At 35.4% G+C, this 22,735-nt stretch overlaps 1 protein-coding gene across 5 annotated transcripts in view; it reads left to right on the top strand.

Moving 5' to 3' along the window:
• Positions 1 to 22,735, top strand: part of CNTN1 (contactin 1) — a 286,623-nt gene that overhangs the window by 142,838 nt on the left and 121,050 nt on the right. For all 5 annotated transcript variants that reach the window (XM_045507046.2, XM_045507047.2, XM_010970535.3 and 2 more), the window contains 4 exons: positions 8,919 to 9,058; positions 10,473 to 10,505; positions 18,516 to 18,648; positions 22,081 to 22,253. In XM_045507046.2, the coding sequence (XP_045363002.1) occupies positions 8,998 to 9,058; positions 10,473 to 10,505; positions 18,516 to 18,648; positions 22,081 to 22,253 (400 nt within the window). In that variant the 5' untranslated portion in view covers positions 8,919 to 8,997. The remainder of the gene's footprint in view (positions 1 to 8,918; positions 9,059 to 10,472; positions 10,506 to 18,515; positions 18,649 to 22,080; positions 22,254 to 22,735) is intronic.

Below are 22,735 nucleotides of genomic sequence, written 5' to 3'. Positions count from 1 at the left end.
GAGTATGAATATATGTATAAGGTACGTTCCTTTCCCTAACTTCTAGTCTATTTAGGATTGATGAAAAATGGGCTGGGTGCCTTGTGTACATTTTTCAAGTAATTCTCACAATTACATTATTGTTAGTATTCCTATTTGACAAATGCTGGAATTATTTGCCCCAAATGAACTAGCTATATGAATGAGTCAGACTTTATCGAGACTCCAGTCTCTCAATCTCATTGTCTTTTGATAATGCAAAAATCTAAAATACTATATGAACAGATTTCCTAGAATAGTATGATAGATATTTTACTCTGCTTACTGTCCTCATAAGTTACCAAATCCTATCAGAAATATTAGATTTTGGCAAAGAAATCACTTCTCCAGAACAATTTTTTTTCAACCTCTTAAATTGTATTTAAATGTTTTCTAATCAAATTTTCTTCTATTCGGTTGGAAGTGGCCTTGCATTTGGAAGACATGCAAGAACATAGCAATAAGGTATCAGTGAATGAGTCAAACAACTGCTCCAAGATTTTAGACCAGGAAGAGGACCTCATAGGAAGATCTTGTCAGAGGACAGCTTTTCTTATAAAAATCATCTTGATCTGTCTTGAAATAGAGGAAAAATTTTTGTCTTCTCATCCAAAACTGAGGTTAATAGTGGTAACTATATTATTAGCTCATGTGACGATGACTTGAGTTAATACTTAAGCTTCTAGAACAGAGCCTGGCTTACAGAATGAAAAGTGATGGAACGTGGGTATCTTAACAACTAAGCTAAGAACTTATAATTGATTTTTTATTTCTATAACATAGTAAATACGTAGCGCATACAATAGATAATAGATATTTGTGGAATGAATTATGAAGTGATAGCATGTCACTGATAAGTTTTGAGGCAGAGAGTGTAAGTAAGTTACATTTTGTAAAGATCAAATTGAATTTTATATTATTCACTAGGTTTCAGACATTTGGATACATATTCACTAGAATAATAAATGCATAGGCAAAGATTCTTCTTGGTAGCAGGGATTGAAGGGAGAGCCGTAGAGATTGCCCTGATCCTTGTGCCTAACTAGACTCAAAGCTTCTGAAGTTTGAAAATTTGCCTCTGCTTCTGTTTCCATCTGGATCTCGTATAGGGCCTTTCACATAGGAGGTACCCAATCAGTATTTGCTGATTGATAAGACTTGGGTTTGATACATAGAAATGATTAGTTATATTAGAGAGAATAAAATTATTTTCAGAAGCTATAGATCCCTTTTCTTCAGATTTCAGTTTTTAAAAAAGTCCACAAATTTGTTCTGTAATTTCATATAAATGAAGGGACATCCATTCTTGCCTTCCCGGCAATTTAATTAATCTTTGATACAAATTTGAATAAAAAGAGGTAAACCCCTCTGTATAATTCAAGACCATATTGTCACTATAAACCTGAGAACTTGATGCTGTGAGAGCATCAGGATGCAAGAGTTAGGGAATTTCACCAGTGTCTGTTCTGATCATGGGCGCACTGAAAAGGAGCCTGCAGATCAGAGTGGTCTTCAGCCAAAGCAGTTAGTATTAAATATTACCATGATAATCTTCTTGCAGAACAATTCAGCAGTGGAAACTTACTGTGGAAGAAACCAAAAGTTCAACACATGACATTGAGGGCTGCATAATTTGACAGTACTTTTCTCTCCACTTATCTTTCTTAAATGATCCTGTGAGTGTAGGCTCTGGCCATAGTAAATTCCTCAGAGTTCTCTGAATTTGACATTTACTTTCCTCCTTTATGCTTTTACTATTGCTGCTTCCTCCTGCTTGCTTGGATCTGTGAGTCAGACATAGACCAGTGATTTGCTTTTAGTAATAGCTCAATAAATCTATTTAACAGATATTAAACTGAGTATCTTCAATGGATAAGACATCATGTCAGGAATAGAAAAAGGAATAAGATAATCTTCTATTGAGGCATTTATAACCCAGAAATTTCCTCCCTGAATCTATGCCTTTGATTTACCAATACATAGGCTGCTGCTGCAAAATGTCTCAATTTGGTAGATACTTCATAAATACGTATGGAATAAATGAATGATTAATTATAAATTACCATCCAGTAACCTTTATATGATTATTTTATTTAAATTTGACAAAGAAAATGAAAGAAATTTCTTGGTCTTTAAACAACACACAATAAAAAAAAGTGATTAAATTGCACAAACGTTCAATGACATCCTCTTATATGTGTTTCAAAAATACTGAATTGTTTTAATTGAATTGGAGTGCATTAAAAAAAATGATTCTCTTATGCTGTTTCTAGAAAAAAGTCCCTAAATTATCCGGGTAGGAATCAGTCATCGGTTTAAGTACTGATACAATAAGAGTCAATGACTCTTCTTTGTTATTTAAAACAGAATGTCAAAGGTCTGTGCCTTCCTGGAGGTCTGTGCCTTTTATATGTATCTTTCTTTAAAGTCTTTGTTGTAAAAGTGCCTTTCTGCTAGTCTCCAGGTTGTTCTTGCCAAGAGTTGCTCCACATGCAGATGTATTTTTGATGTGTTTGTGGGGGAGGTCAGCCTAGCATCCTCTGACAATGACATCTCTCTCTCCTTCATTGATTTTTATTAATACACTGATGGAAAAGAGGTTGAGTGGCATTCCACACACTTATGTCTGAGTTCTGAGTCTTGCTTGATAAAGCAGCTCCTCCCTTATTCATTGACTGAATTAATAATTTTTGGAGTTGCAGATAATCAAGAAATTATATTACCTGATTTGCTTATTATTACTATTTCTATTTTTTCTTTTTTTTAAGAACGTAAAATGAGGATTTATTAAGGGATGGATAGTACACTCTCAAGGGGAGAGCGGGCAGGCGCAGGTGAGTGGCTGCCCTGAGTTTCTTTGGCAAGTTGGTTACATGGAGTGTAAAAATTAATGGGCAGAATATTCACTGGGAGGGAAGGGTTTGGGGTTGTATTCCCTAATTTTCATCTGTCGACTGAAATAAAGGGGCAGCCTAAAAGCTGAGAGTTACATTTTATTTGGTGGGAGGGCTCAAGCCAGGATGACAGCCTGAGGGACTGCTCCGAAGAGGTAGGGGAGGAGCCAGGATATATAGGAGCTTTACTACAAAGTCCAGGGAGTTGGAACAACAAAAGATTACTTGTTATCTAAAGAAAACCAGGCATCTCAAGTTAAAGAATTTAGCGCTTTTCTATGTATGGGAGGAAGCAAACATTTGGGTTCATTGAATTCATTCCTTTGACAAGCACCTAGCTATGTAGGGCCAGTATCCTGACCTTTCTTATTCTGAGTCCCCTCAGGGTGCACCATTGTGAGTGGCTGCAGAGGCTGGGCTGCAGGCTTGTCTTCACTGGGGGGTGGCGGCAGCTGCTGATGACTTGATGGCTTCAGCATTCTTTGTTGACTGATACGGTTTGCAGTATTTTTCTTTCACACATCCCAACTCCACCTTCCTGAAGGAAGGAGAGATTTTTGTCCTTATTTAGTCGGGATCAGAAGTGTCATGGTGTCGGTGCATGATGGGTACTGTTGGCGACAAGGCGGGTCACATCAGGCTAATGCCTTGGAAACTGTGAATCCATCTTGGACTTGGAGCTTGGTGGTTCTATAGGCAAACAGGATGGAGCATGTCAGTGATAACGAACAATAGAGGTGTTTTTTTTTTTTAATTTTAGCCTTTTAAAAAAATCAACTGTACTTCAACTAAAAAGCAAACAAACAAACAACCCATTTAAAATATGGGCAGAAGAACTGAAATTTTTCCGAAAGAGGAAATGCAGATGGCCAACAAGAACATGAAAAGTTGCTCAACATCACTAATAATCAGGGAAGTGCAAATCAAAATCACAATAAGATATCATCTTACACCTGTCAGAATGGCAATCATCAAAAAGAACACAAATAACAAATGTTGGCAAGGATGTGGAGAAAAGGGAACGCTTCTCCACTATTGGTGGGAATGTAAATTGACGCAGCCACTAGGGAAAACAATATGGAAAGCCACTATGAAGTTTTTTAAAAAACCTAAAAATAGACAGGGTTCCATTAGTTTTAAGTTCCTCTGCATGCATTACATCTCTTTCAAAATAAACAAGTAATTAATTTAATCATAAATCCAATTACCTAAAAATATGAGCAGCCAGTTGTTCTGTAAAATGCAGGATGTGTAATCAGCACTCAGTTAGTACCTGTATCTTCAAAAAGCCTTCAGATTATTTTTCCCTCAGCAGTTTCGAAGTCACTATATAACATCTAATGATGTTATATTTATTGAAATGCATTATATTGCTCCTCTTTTTATATATACTTCACACACAACCAAATGACAGGCTGTTTCAGCAGCTAAGGTGGTTGCAGTCTGAGGACCATCACATTCTACCTGTTAGTTGAGCAGCGTTATGACTCTGTTCTAGAAAAGGATACTGTTTATAACCATTTTCAGAAACTGGAATGTTTTCCTTGGGTGTGTACTGTTATTCCTTGGCTTAGAACAGCATGTTCTTCAGAAATTTTTACTAAATATATTTAATCATAGCAGTCAGCTGCTAAAACACTGCTAATTATTTTGCAGAAAAATTGTTAAACTGAAACAATAATAATTTGATGATGGAGTTTAAAGAAGTCAGTGTGAGGCTGGAAAAGAACATCTAAAGTATGCAATGATGTAACTAGAGGGAGTTGTGCCTCCTATGTTTAAACTATTTTTAATAATCTGAAAATTAAATAGAGCAGTATGAAGTTGATCCAAAAGTGCTTAATGTATAGTATATATAGAATCCCCTTTCTAAAGGATTAGTTTTTTTTTTAATATATTGTATCCCTTTTCTAAAGGATTCACATTTTTAAAATTCCAAACTAATTTTATTTCTGAAAATTTTCAGTTAATTTCACTTTAATGTTTTCACTTCTATTGTGTACATATATCAAAGGGCATTTACTTGCACACACACATGTATCCATAACCATACATGATTTAGTCCTCAAAATAATCTTCTGAAAAATGAACTTGGATTTCCATTCTGCAGACTAGGTGATTGACACTTCAGGAAGGTGAAGTGACTTGTACAGCAGGGGCAGAATTTCGGATTGTGTCTAAGGATAAAATGTCCTTTGATTTTAAAATCTAGACTAAGAGACGATGACTCTTCCCCTAAGATAATGTGTGCTCAACACCAACACCAACACCAATACCAACAAGCTTCCTCCGTTTTCTGGAAATAGAACTTTACAGCAAATGCTCTTCAGAACCAGAGCAGAGTGATGTATACTATAAGTAAAATTTTAGGTTAAAATTTTTTTTAACATATCCTTTCATGAGCTTTGTTGAGGATAATCAGGATAGATCCATGACATCCCCTCAAATCTTTTTTTCTGTATAAAATAGAGATATGACCATCTACTAATATATATTATGTTTTATCGGTATTTCTAAGATTTTGTTCTCTCTCAGTGTAAATGCTTTCATAAGCATCGGTTCAATGAAATATTAGATTTGCTGGTCTTGATCAAACAGTCTTGGATTATATAGCAGTACTAAATATTCTGTGAATAATTGTTAGTTGTTAAATGTTTGCTAATGTATTGTTGAAGCTTTTTTGAATAATTTATATGAGCTAACCCATGATAGAACTAAACAGGAGAAGGGTTAGATGATTTGTCTACAGCAGAAAAATGCATATAGAGTTATGGACCAAATTTCTCAAAGGAGAGCCATAACATGGTCTAAAGTAAAGAGACAGAAGTTAGAGCAAGACAAGTGTGAAAAGAAAGAAGGAGAATGAAGGAAGAGAAGAGGGAATGTCTTCGTACATTTCTTTATATTTTTAAAATGATTTTTACTGATCTATAGTCAGTCAATTTCTGGTGTACAGCATAATTTTCCAGTCATGTGTGTATATATATATATATATATATATACATATATATATATATACACACACACACATATACATATAAATATACCTATATTCATTTTCATATTCTTTTACATTAAAAGTTATTACAAGATATTGAATGTACTTCCCTGTGCTATACAGAAGAAATTTGATTTTTCAATCTATTTTTATATATAGTGGTTATTGTTTGCAAATCTCAAACACCCAATTTATCCCTTCCCACCCCCTTTCCCCCTGGTAACCATAAGACTGTTTACTATGTCTGCAAGACTGTTTCTGTTTTGTAGATGAGTTCATTAGTGTCCTCTTTTTTCTTTTTTCTTTTTTTTTAAACATTCCACATATGACTGATATCATATGGTATTTTTCTTTTTCTTTCTGGGTTAGTTCACTTAGAATGACAATCTCCAGATCCATCCATGTTGCTGCAAACGGCATCATTTTATTATTTTTTATGGCTGAGTAGTATTCCATTGCATAAATATATCACAACTTCTTTTCTTTATCCAGTCATCTGTTGATGGACATTTAGGTGGTTGTTGTTGTCTTAATACATGAGTAAGAGACTTAGCAGAAGATGCCAGAGAAAAGAAGTTGAATCCTTTGGAAATTAATATAGTGCAAATATATGTTAGGGAAACACCAGTCACTAGACACCTTATAGAGCTGTGATGGGCTGTGGGATGAAGCATCTCCAGTATCGGGTGTAAGACCAAGGGTGAATGTGGGAGAAACCAGGGAGGTGGCCAGCACAGCACGGAGTGGGGACAGGAATGCATCCTTGGGTTCCCGGGTCTGGTCATTCTGTTCTTTTGGTTATCGAGATGAAGCATGTCTACTCGTTTAACTGGCACATGTTTGTCAGAGTTCTTTTCTTCCTCTGCCTCTTCATTTGCTGCAACACTTTCAGGCCCATGGGGGCTGGGAGCTGGAAGCTGGCTGTGGATTACTGAGTGGTAGATCCTCAGGGGAGAAGTAACAGGAGCAATTCTTCTGCATCAGGAAGCCTGGGCTCAGCCTTGCTGCCACTCTTCTGTACTGCACCGCCAAGGGGAGGGGGTCAGGGAGCCACAAATGATGGGATAACTGGTGACACCAGAGAACAAATCAGCAGCAGAAAACAAACATGTGAACAAGATGTGAGAGATGCTTTTATACTCAAACAGCAAGGAACCCGTTAAATACAATAAAATACATGCTTCCAGGATGATGACTCACCATCCTATTGAAATAGGCAATATTTTTGAGCGAAGGGAAAGGTACTGTGTTATGACCCAGAGAGGCTCAAAATAATGAAAAACTTTTTCTTCTGAGTAGAGTGTACATATTCAAATTGGAAGACAGAGACTTCCAACAACACACAATAAAGCGTCTATTAAAAATGCCTTAAAATATTGCTACTTAGAATATCCTCTTCTAGGATAATATTTATAAGCAGCAATAATCCCTAACAAAGACCAAAAGCCCAGTAGGAGATATTCCTTGATGACCTGTTGTCAGCATCCTAGTCTTATTTTAAAGGAACTAAACTTAAATTTCAGTTTGTTTGTGGCAAGTTCTGGAATGGTCCGTTCATTTCTTCATTTATTCAATAAATATATATCGAATGACTTCTATGTGCCACGCATTAGAGACACAATAATAAACAAGTGCCATGTTGTTGTGCCTTATGGCCCGATGGGCCTAAGGCCGAGCAGAATAATTGCTCATGTTTACTGAACACTTTGACAGTAATCAGGTCACATTCACAGTCTTATGCAGCCCATTCTCACTGCGATGTATTTGACAATGCTTTCAATTAAAATGATGAACATGTTTCCAAGTTTCATAGCCTATAGATCCAAACAGCTATCTCATCGCACTGACTTGTGTAAATGTCAGTGTTCTTATTGACCTGTGAAATTCACAAGGGCAAGTGGACCATGTCTTTCTTTTTGATTCCTTCATCTGTATGCTTGGTCATGGAGGGACTTACCACAAAGATGATGAAGCTAAGTCATGGGGCCCTTCACTTACAGGCGGCTGTTTCAAGGCCTCAAACCTCACCGATGTGGTCATGTGGTCAGAAGATTTTGCAAAATTTATAAAAGCAAGATATTTTATTTAGACTGCTGCATGGTTTATATCAGTAATTTTATCTTCTTGTCGTTAGAGGTGGCTCTCCAAATTGTAAAGATTTGGCCACACAAATCCTAGATTCTCCCTTGCTGCCATATGAAGTGTAATTATTTAATGTTGTTGAATGAATAAAAGAAAAAAGTGAAGGAGGGGAAAGGAAATGAATATATTAGTAATCAATATATTTTAACATTAAAAATTAACTTTTCTGGCAAAAATTTTTCTCAAGCCACCAACACGTAATGCCAACATATAACTCTTGTATAGTGTTTATGCATTTACAAAGCTCTTACACAAACATATCTCTAGTTAAATCTTTCTACTAGCCCTTCAAGTAAATTTAATCTTCAGTTTAAATGATTGGCATTGAAATGTTCACAACTGTGCTGTTTGTAAAAATGATATTATATTCAATTGTTGGAAAATTAAAAACTGAAACATACCAACTGAGTGACTGGCTCATGTTTCATATGGTGTCAATACCGAGAGGTAGCTAAAGCCCTGATACCAGATCGACTCTTTTTATTATAGCACGGTGTTTACAAATATATTTAAATAAACTAAAATGCATTCTACAAAGAAGAAACATAAAATAAAAAAGAATCAGTAATTTTTTTTACTGAAGTACAGTCAGTTACAATGTGTCAATTTCTGGTGTACAGCACAACGTCCCAGTCATGCATATATATATACATATATTCATTTTCATATTCTTTTTCATTAAAGGTTATTACAAGATACTGAAAATAGATTCCTGTGCTATACAGAAGAAATTTGTTTTTTATCTATTTTTATATATAATGGTTAACATTTGTAAATCTCAAACTCCCAAAAGAATTGGTAACGTTGATTTCAAATGATGAACATTTCCCCTTCCTTTTCTTTTTCTTTCTCTTCTCTTTATGCAGGTGTGTAATATTATCCAACTGCCATAAAGCTAAAGCTTTTTTTTTTTGAAAATCAAACCCAACCTCTACTGGACACAAGATGAAAATGTGGTTGCTGATCAGTCACCTTGTGATAATATCGTTTACAACTTGTCTGTCAGGTAAGAAATAGCCTTTGCACAATCTGCATAAATTGTCAGCATAATCAATATGCTGTTCACTTCACTGAATCTGATGTATGAAGTTAGAATAGACATTTTCTTTTGATACCTGGATCAGACAAGTAAATTCCTATATATATATTAAGGTTGACCTTCTTTTTTTTTTTTAACTTTCAATTAAAACTTCATAAGATTTAGTCAATCAGTCTTACATAGTGATGTGTTGATAAATTTTTAAAATCTGGATCTCTGGGAGGGGAAAAAAAATCTCTGCTGTGTAGCATTTGACAAGTCCTGGAGAGTGAATCTTCCCACTATTGTCAATTTTAACTTGAAATCATTTAATGTGATGTTGGAAAAAATATGCAGCATCTCACCATTATATAGTATGTTCACTGTATAGATATAATAGACTTACATAACCTCATTAGCATACATAAAAGTAAAATATAGTAAAATAACTAGAAAAAATGGGTTTTAAGCTTTTGTTACCTTTGTTATTAATACATTTGTAAGTTCTTATAATTTAATTTTATTATTGGCTGGTCAATCTTATGAAAAATAATTCAAAAACAGTCTGCAGTGTGTCTAGGGACATTAAGAATAACAAAGCAGTTTTAAGAATGCCATAGTTTTAGGACAAATACTATATTTCTATCTTTCAAAAACAAGTGTGAAAGATTCAGAAATATTTTCTACAAGGAGAGATATGTTGTATTTTTATCTGAAGCAGCATATTTTCCAACAATCAGTTTTTCTCATACTTTCACCTCAATTACATTAACTCAGTACTTGTTGAGTTGCTATTAAGTTCAAGACATAGATGGAGTTCATTTTCATTTATCAATCCCTACTGATCGCTTTAATGATGAACTTGAGATAGGTGTCCTATTGTGTTTCTTATTTATTATTAAGGACATAAAAATGCTATTTTATTTGGGGGAGTAATTTTCTTATGATAACTTCAGAATCAAAAGGTACAATAATTTTATCAATACTTAAGAATATTAATGATACTGATACAACCACAGTAATTATCCACACATAACAGACACACGTATATAATTATATGCATATATATGCATACATGCTGTGCAAGTGTAATAAAGAAAATTTTTGTGGTAAGGTTATTATGGCTGTCTTACTTTTATGAATAAAATGAAACAAAAATAATTTTATTAATACTGAAAATCCATACTAACTCTGTTGACCATAAATTTTAAGTGCTACAACTCTAAAAATACAAAGATAAGAAAATAAATATTTGCAAAGGTATGGTGATACTTCAACCTTAATAGCAAAGAGCCAATAATCTCATTTCATTAATTAATATCTCAGCTATTTGAGTAATGTTTGAATCAACAACTTGAAGAACTGCTTTGTGATTAAATTTTATTTTTTTAAATTTTTTTAGAATTTACATGGCACAGAAGGTATGGTCATGGAGGTAAGTTGATGACAGGGTACGTTTTTAAATAACTTTTCTCAAATAAATCATATTTCATCCCTGCTTTAAACTTAAAGCAAGTAGTTAATGTTAGCACTCTTGGAAATTTTGTAAGATGCTCTATACGGGGTCTTCAGGCAATGTGTTTGATTGCCAAGATGAATGAATGGATATACCACAAGCAAATGTCCTACTAGAGGATTATAGCAGATGGAAAATATTCATGTAGCTTGTATTTTTTCCTTCGTGCTTTGTAACCATCCTATGCTACTAAATTTTGAAGCAAATTCTTAAATATTGTTAAAATCTAGCTTATTTTGAAAGCCTTCTTCTTTGCTGCAGGAGAATTAAAGTTAATGAACTTGGAGCCTTAAGACTCAGTTAAATGAGAAGTCCAAAGATATGGCAAAGTGTATTGTTTATTATTTATTGAATTTAATTAGTAATCCTGCTTGTTTAGATTCTACTTTGACCACTGAGTAGTTTTGAAATAGAAGCAATATAATAGACTGGAAAATATAAGAGTCTAGAGTAAGACCAGCCTGGATTTGTATATTCAACGTGGTACTCACTAGTTATATGATTTTGTCCAAATTATTCAACTTCTATGAGACTCAAGTTTCCAGTATGTAAAAATCACAGGATTGTTGTGAGAACGAAAAAATCCTGGGGCCATAGCTTCCAGCATAGTGACCTATATAATAGATGCTCATGAAACATTGTAAATCTGGTAACTGATAAAAGCCACTGCATAGTGGTAGCGGAATGAACAACTAGGAAGGACCCCTGAGCAACCAGTACTACAACCTGCATGCCAAGGCAAGATATCCACACCAGCGTGGGTCAGAATTTCCACCTGTAGGTGGCCGTGGGGATTAAGAGAAAGGAAAGTCTTAGCCTGAAGCCCACCGAAGCTATTTCTGGTCCCTTTTTGTGAGTTAGGAATCACCACATATAGGCTATATAAAGATCTGTGAGACATGTTTCTTGACTTCAAGAAACTTACCACAGAATAGGGAACAATAAAGATAAATAGGCAACAAATTCATAAGAGAAATATATTAAGCACTTTAAAAGAATTACTTGAGGAATTAATAAATACCTAATGATGGAGGCAGTAGATAAGAGAAACTTGAATTACTTTAAATGATAGAAATGGAGCTAATTCTTAGAGGAAGTGGCCCAAGTGAAAGTATGGAGGTGGGGAAAAATGGGCTGCGTTAGGTCCCTGTTTCAAAGAACATTTGCTCTGCTGGATGTTAGTAGGAAGTACGTTAAAAAGGACTTCATTGTCAAACAAGTTTGAGAAAGCCTAGTTCATTAGAGTTCAACAGTTCAGTATTAACTTTAAGTAACAGGTATTTATACGACTTACACAATAAGTGTAATCCATGCATTAGTTTCCTAGGACTGCTACAGCTGTAATAAAGTACCACAAACTGGGTGGCTTAGAACAACAGAATTTATTGTCTCGTAGTTCTGGAGGCTAGATGTCCAAATCCAAGGTGACATCAGGGCCATGCTTCCTCTGACACGTGTAGGGGAAAGCTCCTTCCTTGCCTATTTCAGCTTCTGATACCCCCGCCATTCCTTGGCTTGTGGCAGCGCACATAGGCAAACATGAGGTAGCTGTGGGAAGATGCCTGGCTGGTATGCAAAGCACAGTGTCTCGAGGCTTCATGGTTGGACCAAAGGTCAAGGAAGTGGCGCTAACAAGAAACGTGATAGGCTTTTTGGGGGCAGGGAAAGCCAAGCAAAGGAAAATTTGGTCAACTTAACCATTCTGCTAACCTGGTTTTGTCTTCCTTCTAATAATTGCATCTTGTGCATTTTCTAGAGAACAACTCCTTACATTTAGTACTGCAATTTACCTATCGCCCATGAGCCTGAAGGACTGGGGCACCAGAACATTCAAAGCCCAAGCCCTAAATGCCCTTGTTCTCTTATCACTGGGGAATGACTGACCATGAAGACAAGAGCTTGTACTCTTTGGAAGAAGTATGCTTTGAGCCAATTTAAATGTCTCATTTACAGACTTTATTGTATTTTAAGAGAGGTTATAACACTCCCCATCCTATAATCACTATAACATGGTAAATGTTGTAAAAATTCTAATATTAGATTCTGTTAAAATTTTGTTCTCTTTGCTTTTTTCTTATAGATCTTTCCCTGAGACACTTCCTATAACATACTTATATAAAATTATGTTTGAAAACTAACAGATTGAGGTGCCATATTACAGAATGGGAAATAGAATTTGTTTTAAAAATTATAAAATCAACAAAATAACTCTCAAACACAAATTGTGATGATACTCTCAATTTCCAGAGGTAAAATAGAATAGCAAATTGACAGGGGACCATCTCTACATAGTGAGAGGTGAAGAAATCACATCTAAGGTCATACAACTAACATTAATTGTGAAACTGAGATGCTACTGACAGAAACAGCAGCTTTTGCCATTTGTGAGTTTGACAGCAAATATTCATATATGATTTTTTCTGTTTTAGCTTCTTGATTAACAGAAAATTTAAGAAATGAACTTACTTCTGCAATAAATTCCTACTATATGGTAGAAAATAAACACATTTGCATTAAGAACAGATCAAGAGTGATTTAAAGAGCTGTCTTCAATTGGCTTGAGAAGTCGTCTATAATTGTGTGCTCCTTTTTGAGGAATCTGTCCAGTAAAGAAAAGGACATGGGTTTAAAACTAATCTTATATCTTAACACATTACCCATTTGTTTCTTATTTCTTGTGTCTTAAGCCCCATAATACTTCCAGAGCTCAATATTTTGTCATCTATTTCCATGGCCCCCCAAAAAAGCAATAGATAGTTTAATTTTTTGTTGGTGGAGAGTGTAATGCTTGTATTAATGGATTCTTTGCCGAACCTTTTGTTGAATTCTCCCTGAAAGTTCTTTTTCCTTAATCTGAGCGCCCTAGTTGAGCTAACAAAATGATGAGCTCAGATATTCTTCAAGGGGGTGTGCGGTTCACATCAGAAGTTCACACCAAGCGTGGCAATGCAATTCAAAAGCTTGTTTTGAGTAATTTATCTTTCAAGAGCCCAAGTATGTTCTCAAAATAAACTGTATGGAATAATTGGTAAACTACGTAATGGAATACATCATTTTATTCAGGCTTGAAAATTTTAGAAAAGCAAGAAATGTACATTTATACAATAATACTTATGAGAAATATTAATGTGATCCAAAACGTGTCATATTCTGCTTTTTGATCTAGAAAACAGGCAAAGGGAAATATCCCAAAGGTAATATTTTCTCAAAGTGAAAAATAAATTCATTATTTTGTTGGAAATTAGCTTTATATTTTTATCCCTTAAATGTTCTCTTCTTAGAGAAGGGATTGTCTCTTCTTAGACAGGGAAAGTGGAAGTAGATTTTTAGGAAGTATATACATATAATTTGTGAAAAGTGCATTTCATTGAGGAAAAATAGCATAGGGCACTAAAATATCTGGTTTGACTGAAAATTTCAACCCAACTCCCCCCTGAAGTGTCGTATCTTTACATACATCCTTTGAGGGATTGTCTGTCAACAGATACAGTCTTATCACTATTAATGTGTGGCTTCCATTATTTCCCACGGAAATTTCCATTGCTGTTACCTTTTTTAGAAAAAAAAATTAGGCTTATTTTTAATACATATGATCATGGTGAAGAAACCATAAATATATTTTCAGTTTTCTAAAAGCTGACTGATTTTTGTCTCAAAGGTGTATACCTTAAAAGATACACTCTCAAAGGAAATATTTAAAACCATGCATTTAATTAAAATATGCAAATCTACCAACTAAGCTGTACCTCCACATAGATGTATACTTATGTGTTGTCTGTCTTTGCTGTATTTCAAGGTAACGTACAGTCATTTCCGTGAGGCAATTCTGAATGAACAGAACTCACTTTATTTCAGTGTGATAAAAGTAGTTATTTCAAGGAAGCTAATAAAATTATAAACTAAGTTGAGAATTCAGGATTGTTACAATCTCAATATCAGAGGGCTCTCTAGAAGCAGATGCTAGACAGGCAAGAACTATTTTAACATTGGGAATACAAAAATGTTGAAGAATTGTTAGCTAATCCAACCCTGTACCTATTGAGATGAGTTCAAATTTTATGAAATAATGTGCAATCACTCTTATAGCCCCTATTATTAAATGAGGTAGATATTTAATTAGTTGAACGTCTTTCCAATTTGCTGCTTATTGCAAATTCTCCAATGTAAATCAGAGTAGATGCAAAGAAAAACCCCCTAACCTTGAAGACCTGAAATTCTCCTAACAGTATCTTTCACAGAGCAGAACTTTTTAGTTTTAATAAAATCCAATTTATCAAATTGTTTTGCTTTCATGGGTGATGCTTTTGGTGTTTATCTAAAATCTCTTCACCATAAAAATGTCAGAATCAAGTCATTGACTGAACTAAGGACAAGCAACACCTCTAGTTCATCGAACTCTAGCCTCCAAGATGACCATCTGAAATTTTTAGGTATCACTGATGTAGCAGATGGAAACTCAAGACCCAATCCAGTGCAGATCAGTGGGTTACTGTTTCAGTTATATGCATATTTGCATCAAACATCCATTCCTCCTTAAATTTTATGATCTTTTCCACTGGTAATGATAGTAATTCCATAACCATCAGGCTTGATTATAAATACATTGCACTTAGAAGAAATGTATGAGCTTTAAGCTCCCCTAAACAGTATTTATTTTTAGTATTCTAAATATTTAGTCTATTTAGATTTTTTGAACTGTTCAAAAAATTTTATACTAAACTCATTGTTTATCCAGGGGCAAAGTGGGAATAGAAGTCATCTTGCCTTCCCAAAGCAAATCAAAATACATTAATAAAATTGCACTTCTCTGCTCGTCTTTTTAAGCATTTTTTGTGTGAATTGGAAAGAAACAACAAAATCCCCAGAGAAGCAGGATTACTAAATTGCTCCAATCAGAAAACCTGTGAGATTAGGAGACTCAGGAAGGGCTTAGGAGATTGTCCGTGTGGGAAGAGAAATAGCAGTTGATTTTTATCACAGAGAAGCACAAGGTCATTGCTTTCAGACATCAGAAAATCTAGACTCTCCATCCAAATGAGTCTCTAGTTATCAGGGATTTGGAATTCATTCCTCATTTTTCTTTGATGTGCTATTACATCCTAAAAGGCCAGAAAAAATTGGGCCTTCTCAGGAAAATTATTAGAAAAGAAGCCAAAAAACTTTACATACATTTCTAGTTTTTACAGCCTCAAGAGGGATGTGGAACTAGACACAGCTCAGAGCAGGATTTCAAAATCATCAGCAGATGGCGTCCGTGAGCACTCCCATTCATCATCTTAACTTATGGTTGTAGTCTGGTGGAGCCTGAGGGCAAGGGGCCCCTATTCCTTCCTTTTTTTTTTTTTTTTTTTCCAACTGTAGAAGCCACGTAGAACAAATAACTTGTATAAAACAACAGCTAGAAAACTGCATTGCTGGAGCTAAATCTCAGTTCCTCTGGCTTTTCCAATTCTGATCCAGCAATTTCTCTGCTCTCTGAAATAGGATGGTGGTCACAGAATGTAAGTGAGGTCTGTAAATTCTTGGCTGGCAGTTTCAGCAAATTCCAACTACAAATGAGGCATCGCCCTTGGAAGTATTTCAGGCCCATTTAGAAAAATTAACCCTTCATACTGGGAGCAACTAACTTAAGGCTTTTATTAATCACCTGTGCGCACAGAAGTCCGTATTGGCACAAGGCTGATAGCACCAGAGCTACAAGAATGAATAAAACTTGGCTCATGTGAAGCTTTTAGAATTAGTCTAAGAGCTGATGTACATAGGGTGTGTAAATTAAATTTTGAAAGCATTGGCAAATTCATAAGAAGGTTGGTGAAATCAGTATTGATTGCTGACATGACTGCTTACATGGGTGGTCTCAAGATAATTCTCAAACTGGTCAAATGAGGTAGATTTTATTAATATCCTCATTTTACAAAGGGTGATACTGAGGCTTGGAGACATTAAACAATTTTTCCAAAGATACTGCCATACAGTATTTAAAGCAAGGTTTAACTTGCATTTTTTCATTGAAGTATACTTATTTATTTATTTTTAATGGCAGTACTGGGGATTGAACCCAGGACATCATGCATGCTAAGCATGGACTCTACCACCGAGCTATACCCACCCCTCCTAAAGCAAGATTTAAAAGTTGTAGTGAAACTGCTTCTTTTTTTAAGTTTTTTTTTTTAAATTGAAGTATAGTCAGTTATAATGTGCCAATTTCTGGTGTACAGCACAATGTCCCAGTCATGTATATACATACATATGTTTGTTTTCATATTCTTTTTTGTTAAAGGTTATTACAAGATATTGAATATAGTTCCCTGTGCTATACAGAAGAAATTTGGTTTTTTATCTATTTTATATATAGTGGTTATCATTTGCAAATCTCAAATCTCAAACTCCCAAATTTATCCCTTCCCACCCCGTTTCCCCTGTAACCATAGATTGTCTACTATGTCTGTGAGTCTGTTTCTGTTTTGTAGATGAGTTCATTAGTGTCCTCCTTTTCCCTTTTTTTTTTAGATTCCACATATAAGTGATCTCATATGCTATTTTTCTTTCTCTTTCTGGCTTACTTCACTTAGAATGACAGTCTCTAGGTCCATCCATGTTGCTGCAAAAGGCATTATTTCATTCTTTTTTTTTTTATCACTGAGTAGTATTCCATTGTATAAATATACCAGACAAGGAAGCGACCTAAATGTCCATCAACAGATGACTGGATTTAAACTGCTTGTTTAAAGAAACTGGAAGATCGCTCTTATCTTCAAGTTTAATGTTAGAACAGCCAAAACTTCAGTGTAGCATTTGCTTTACACTCTCTCTTACAAAATAAATTGGAGGAGTGAATCATAGCTTCGATCAAGCAGAGACATTCCAGTGATCGCATGTAAGAACATCGCTCTTTTCTAGCCATACTCATCAGGATTAATTCATTTGGGGCATATGGCTCTTAGCTGTGCTCTGTCAGTGCTGCCACGTTGATGATATGTGAGTGATTCTCTTCCCCTCATCCTACTGTGCGGTCTCGCTCCTCCCCTCCAGAGAGGATACGCTGTCAGGAACAACTGCATCTCAACGAGGGTATTTGTGTGATGGATTTAAACGGATGGCCAGATCCCATATCCACGTAATTAATTTACTGATTGTTCAAAATGCTGCTAGGTACCAGTGCTGGTCATGTGTTAAAAAATGAAAACAAAACAAGGACAGATCCAGGAAAAGGACTGATTTCCCCAGAGCATCTAGAAATTCATTCATTCAGAAATTGTTAAGTACCTGCTGTGTTCCAGACTGCTAGCCAGCTAGTTAGGGGAGTGATGTACAGAGATTGTGGCTATAGCCACCTGTCCCCAAGCATTTGCAATCCAGTGAAACAGAAAGTTGCATCAAGAATCACAGCAGGTGTGTTAAGTGCCCTAAGCCTGACAGGAAGTTACGAGAACACAAATGAGGACCAACTAAGGGAGGAGGGGTTCGAGCCGTGGCTTCCTGGAGGAATTAGCTCAATGACTAAGTCATAAAAGACTGGACACATTTTGATAGAAGGAGAAAAGTGAGATGGTAATTCCAGAAAGAGGAAAAGCATGTGCAAAGTCCCAGAGGCATGAAAGCACGACTTGTTTGAAGAGCTGTAAATAGTTAAGCACAGCAACACATGGGGACTTTTGGAGAAATGATGAAAGATGGGCAGAAAGAATTTTGACTGAAGAACCGAAATGTTTTCCTCAGGATTATAGAGACAAGCATCCTTGGTCTGAATGAAAATGGAGATTCCATGTTTCTGACATTTTTTTTCAAAATACTTTTTTAACGTATCCATTAAAATGTACCCATTATCATTGATGTATAAAGTAGAATGTTGTAAAAATAATTTTGTTTTTCTTATAGTTTCTGTGGAAGACAAAGGATTTAGACCAATTTATTTTATTTTTCTTATAGTTTCTGAGGAAGATAAAGGATTTGGACCAATTTTTGAAGAGCAGCCAATCAATACCATTTATCCAGAGGAATCACCAGAAGGAAAAGTCTCACTAAACTGTAGGGCACGAGCCAGCCCTTTCCCAGTTTACACGTAATGTATCTCACTGCTCTTTTCAGAATGAAGTGTTGAACTGAAGATACCAGATCAGCATCTATGACCCTCTGTCCATAGAGGAAGCTATGGCGTAAAGCTTTCTAGAAAGTCCAGGGACATTGACAAATATGTTGGCATGCAAGTTACTTTTTAAAAGTTGTTTAATGCCCAGGTCGAGAGTGAGTTTTCTTAAATGTATGCAAATAAGTCACATCCTATTTCCTGCACAGATAAAGGCAATGAATGCCATTGGACATTATCCACTTAAAAATTGGCTAATGGAGATCATACTGCTAAACGTGAAAAAGGTTATATGAAAAACACTCACAATTTAAATATATACATTTGAGGAGATAATGTTTTTTGTATGTACTGGCCTAGGTAACTCAAAACTACAGATGAAGAAAAATATTTCTATATGAACTACATTTAAAGAGCTTCTTGCATAGAAAATTCTAGAAAGCACCATTTTTCAATAGGCTCAAATCTATATTCCAGACAACAAAGTGAGTTTCTTAAATGACTCTATGTATTGGACAATCTGTATCTTTCTGTTTTTCTGGGGTACCTATTTATGCTATCAAAAATAGTAAAAAGTAACAGTGAGTTTTCTTGCTTCCAAGTGTTCAGAAAAGTATAGTATTCTAGTGTGATGCAAAGAATAAGACTCGAAAGTTAATCAAATGCCAATGAATTTTGGTGCATGAAGACAAAACAAGTGATTGATGGGAAGATTGGGGCTCTAGTATGTTAATGTCACCTGAGTTAATTGAAGGTTGTCACTCAACAAAGTTAATTTTAGTAGTAAATCTTTCTTTCCATGAATAGAAAAATAACTTTCTATTGTTATAAAAGTGTTGTTATCAAAGAGAATACCCCTCCCCCCCCCATTTAATTCTGCTTGCACTCATTTTCACTTGCTTCTGGACATAATTACAAAATTTTTCTTAAAATATGAATTTATATACAAAATTACCATCTCTCTAAAAATGTTTTTTTATTGTTCCAATTTCATGCATAGGAGTACAATATAAGTAGATATTTTCTAAACTATAAATAACACCGTTGTTCTGTCTGATGGGCTAAACTTATTCCTACCCTTAAGCCATCCATAATGGGAGCTCATGTACATAATCCTGAACGTGCAATGATATAACTAACAGGGAGTCTAGAGGAGATCTAATCCAAGCACATACTTTTATAGGAAAGGAACCTGAGTCCTGAATAAGTAAACTGACTTGCTCCGGAGTTTGTAAATCACCCGTCCAGGACTGAAATACAGGTTTTACGGCTCTCAAAGAACCATTTAATTTTTTTTTATTAGTATGTATCTATCTAGATAGGTTGATAGCATTTCCAAAGCTATTTCAGTGATGTTTATTCTGTGACACTGTCCTTGACATTCATACATGGAACCTTAGCCTCCAGGCTCCAATGGAGGTGACATAACAGAAGAGCTTGCTCTCACATAGTGTCCTAGGAACATGGGTTTCTCGTCCCTGTCCCCCACTACCACTACCCAGCAGAGACAGTAAGAGGCAATGCTTTGCACCCCTAAAACTTTATACATGTTGATTAGCAACTCCCAATTTCCCTCTCCTTCCAGTCCTACTTAGTCTTCTTAGCAAAATTTAAAAAATGAAGAAAAAGAGGCAAAGCTTGGCTTGGCAGATACGTCACGAACTCCCTCCCGTAGGCTGCACAGCACTAAGTCCCCAGGGCGAGTATGATCTGATTATCTACACATCACTGTAGAGAGCTGAGCAGGAGAAGTAGATGCTTCATTCTGTTATGAAGAGGATCTGCATTTGACAGCACAATTAAGGGAAAAATATTCAACCCATGATGCAGCTTGTCTGGCAGAAGAACATTTGAAGTTTTAAAAAATTTACTTAATATTCAGGGCAAGCCACACTAACGTTGGTAATCATGCAATTTGTCATTCACATTGTAGTTTTATATTTATGGCATGTTCTGTGATAATTTGTATTCATGGTAACATCCTGAAAGGTACAACAGGGAACTTCACCTTCCACTTATCAGCCTTGAGGCTTTTTTCAATCTTGCCTTGTCCCCCCAAATAACAAGAACTCCAATAAAAATTGCCTTTAAAGCTGTATGAAAGGTATTACAACAATGGTGGATGTTCCTAAAAATGAATAGACCAGTGAACTTACCCAAACACAGCGAAACAATTATTATATGACATCAAGGGCAGAATCAGACCCACTGGGAGGAAATTAAAGCAATAAGCAAAAATTTGGAGTAAATATAATAGGGGAAATAGTAACAGTTGGAACCACCAAACACGGAAACCCGTTGCCTGGCAAGTGCTAAGGCAGCGCGACACCGGATGGTTCAGAAGGGACAATATTGCCATCTGCTGGGGGGAAAGGGGAGGACCTATTCATTGGGTTGGTACTTGGTAGGTTTTCAAAATGCAAGGCACAATTTTCTGTGTTTGTTCTTGAATTACCTCCTACCTTGTAAAGATTAAAACTAAAAATGTTCCAGTAATTTGATTTATTAAAAAATACTCTAAAATCACAAGGCCTTTTCGGCAAGATTCTGGCCCTAATCAGAATTGTGCAGCCAGACAATGAATGGTGTGGTCACAGCCCACTATTTGACTGTGGCTTTTGTTTTATAAGATTGCCAAAGACATGGGATCTTAAGGATTAACTCTGATATAGAATGAGTATAAAATCATGCGGGTCGTCACATTAATTGAAAACTACTTTATATTTGCAGTCTTCGCAGTCTTCTCATCATCTCAGCAAGAAAGTTAGATTCCTGTTCCTAGTCAGTTTATTTATAACATAATCCTCACAAATATACCTGCAATAGTGTATTTGTGGCTTGGAAATCAAGACCCAATTGACTTTTATCATTTTCAAATGGTGTGATCGGCCTCTAATGGTCAGAATATGACATTTACTGAGTAGAACCCTGATTTTAATTAATTTGTTTTATTGAAAACTTACTTTGATATTTAGAATCAGATACTGATATTTTATATTTTATTTCCGCTAGAATAATGCTTTTAATACTTTAGGCAACATATCTGTATATGCATGAATCTATCTTGCATAATTGGTTACCACTTATAGTCCATGTATATCAGCTAAGAAACCAGTTTGTGTGGCAAAATTCAATGAGATAGCTATCCTTTGAAATGCCTTATGAAAAAAAGGGAAATTTTTCATACATTTGAACATTCACCTTTCTGTGCCTGAGCTAAATTATAAATCTTGAGCCCAGAGACATGGAATTATAGGATGTGAAGAAATACCACTCTGAGTCAACTACTTAATCATCTGACTTCACATGGAGCTGCATCCATATTATTTTAGAATGATGTTAGCCCAGTACACAGTTTGTAATTGTTTTGACCTTTGATATAACATTTTTTTCTTTTTTTTTTCATAGATGGAGAATGAATAATGGGGATATTGATCTGACGAGTGATCGGTACAGTATGGTAGGAGGAAACCTTGTTATCAACAATCCTGACAAACAGAAAGATGCTGGAATATATTACTGTTTAGCTTCCAATAATTACGGGATGGTCAGAAGCACTGAAGCAACCCTAAGCTTTGGATGTAAGTAACTGTAACTTTTTAAAAGGCAAATGCATTTAGGTGAAGTAAAGCTTAGATGTTATCATAGGAATTTAGCAAAAAGAGAAATCAAGAAGAAAAAAAGCTAGAAAAACTCCATAGGAGATGTGAGTCTTACAAGATTAGTGGGCCTTAATTGTGTGGAAAAGAAAAAAATTTCAGGGGAAGCAAAGCACCATGGGGGGTATTACAAATGCACTTGAAGTAGTGAAAGATAACTTTGGAAAATAAACTAAGGCCATGAATAACTTTCTAAAAATTACCGTCAGTGGAAATGCTAAGCCGTGCATTCTCATTAGGGGTAATATGACCCCCAAGGGGTGAAAACTGGTTCTTGGGGGAAGAAACCATCTTAGATATTACAACATAATGGGCTAAGGTTCTCGAAAGCTCAACCCTACCAACAAAACCTTATTTCTTAGGATTTAATTTTTCTTGTTAGGAATAAATTAAATTAAATTTTA

Source organism: Camelus bactrianus, chromosome 12 (genome assembly GCF_048773025.1).
Source record: "Camelus bactrianus isolate YW-2024 breed Bactrian camel chromosome 12, ASM4877302v1, whole genome shotgun sequence".
Classification (NCBI taxonomy): domain Eukaryota; kingdom Metazoa; phylum Chordata; class Mammalia; order Artiodactyla; family Camelidae; genus Camelus; species Camelus bactrianus.
Note: the sequence above shows the minus strand (reverse complement) of the source record. Positions and strands in the feature narration are given on the sequence as shown.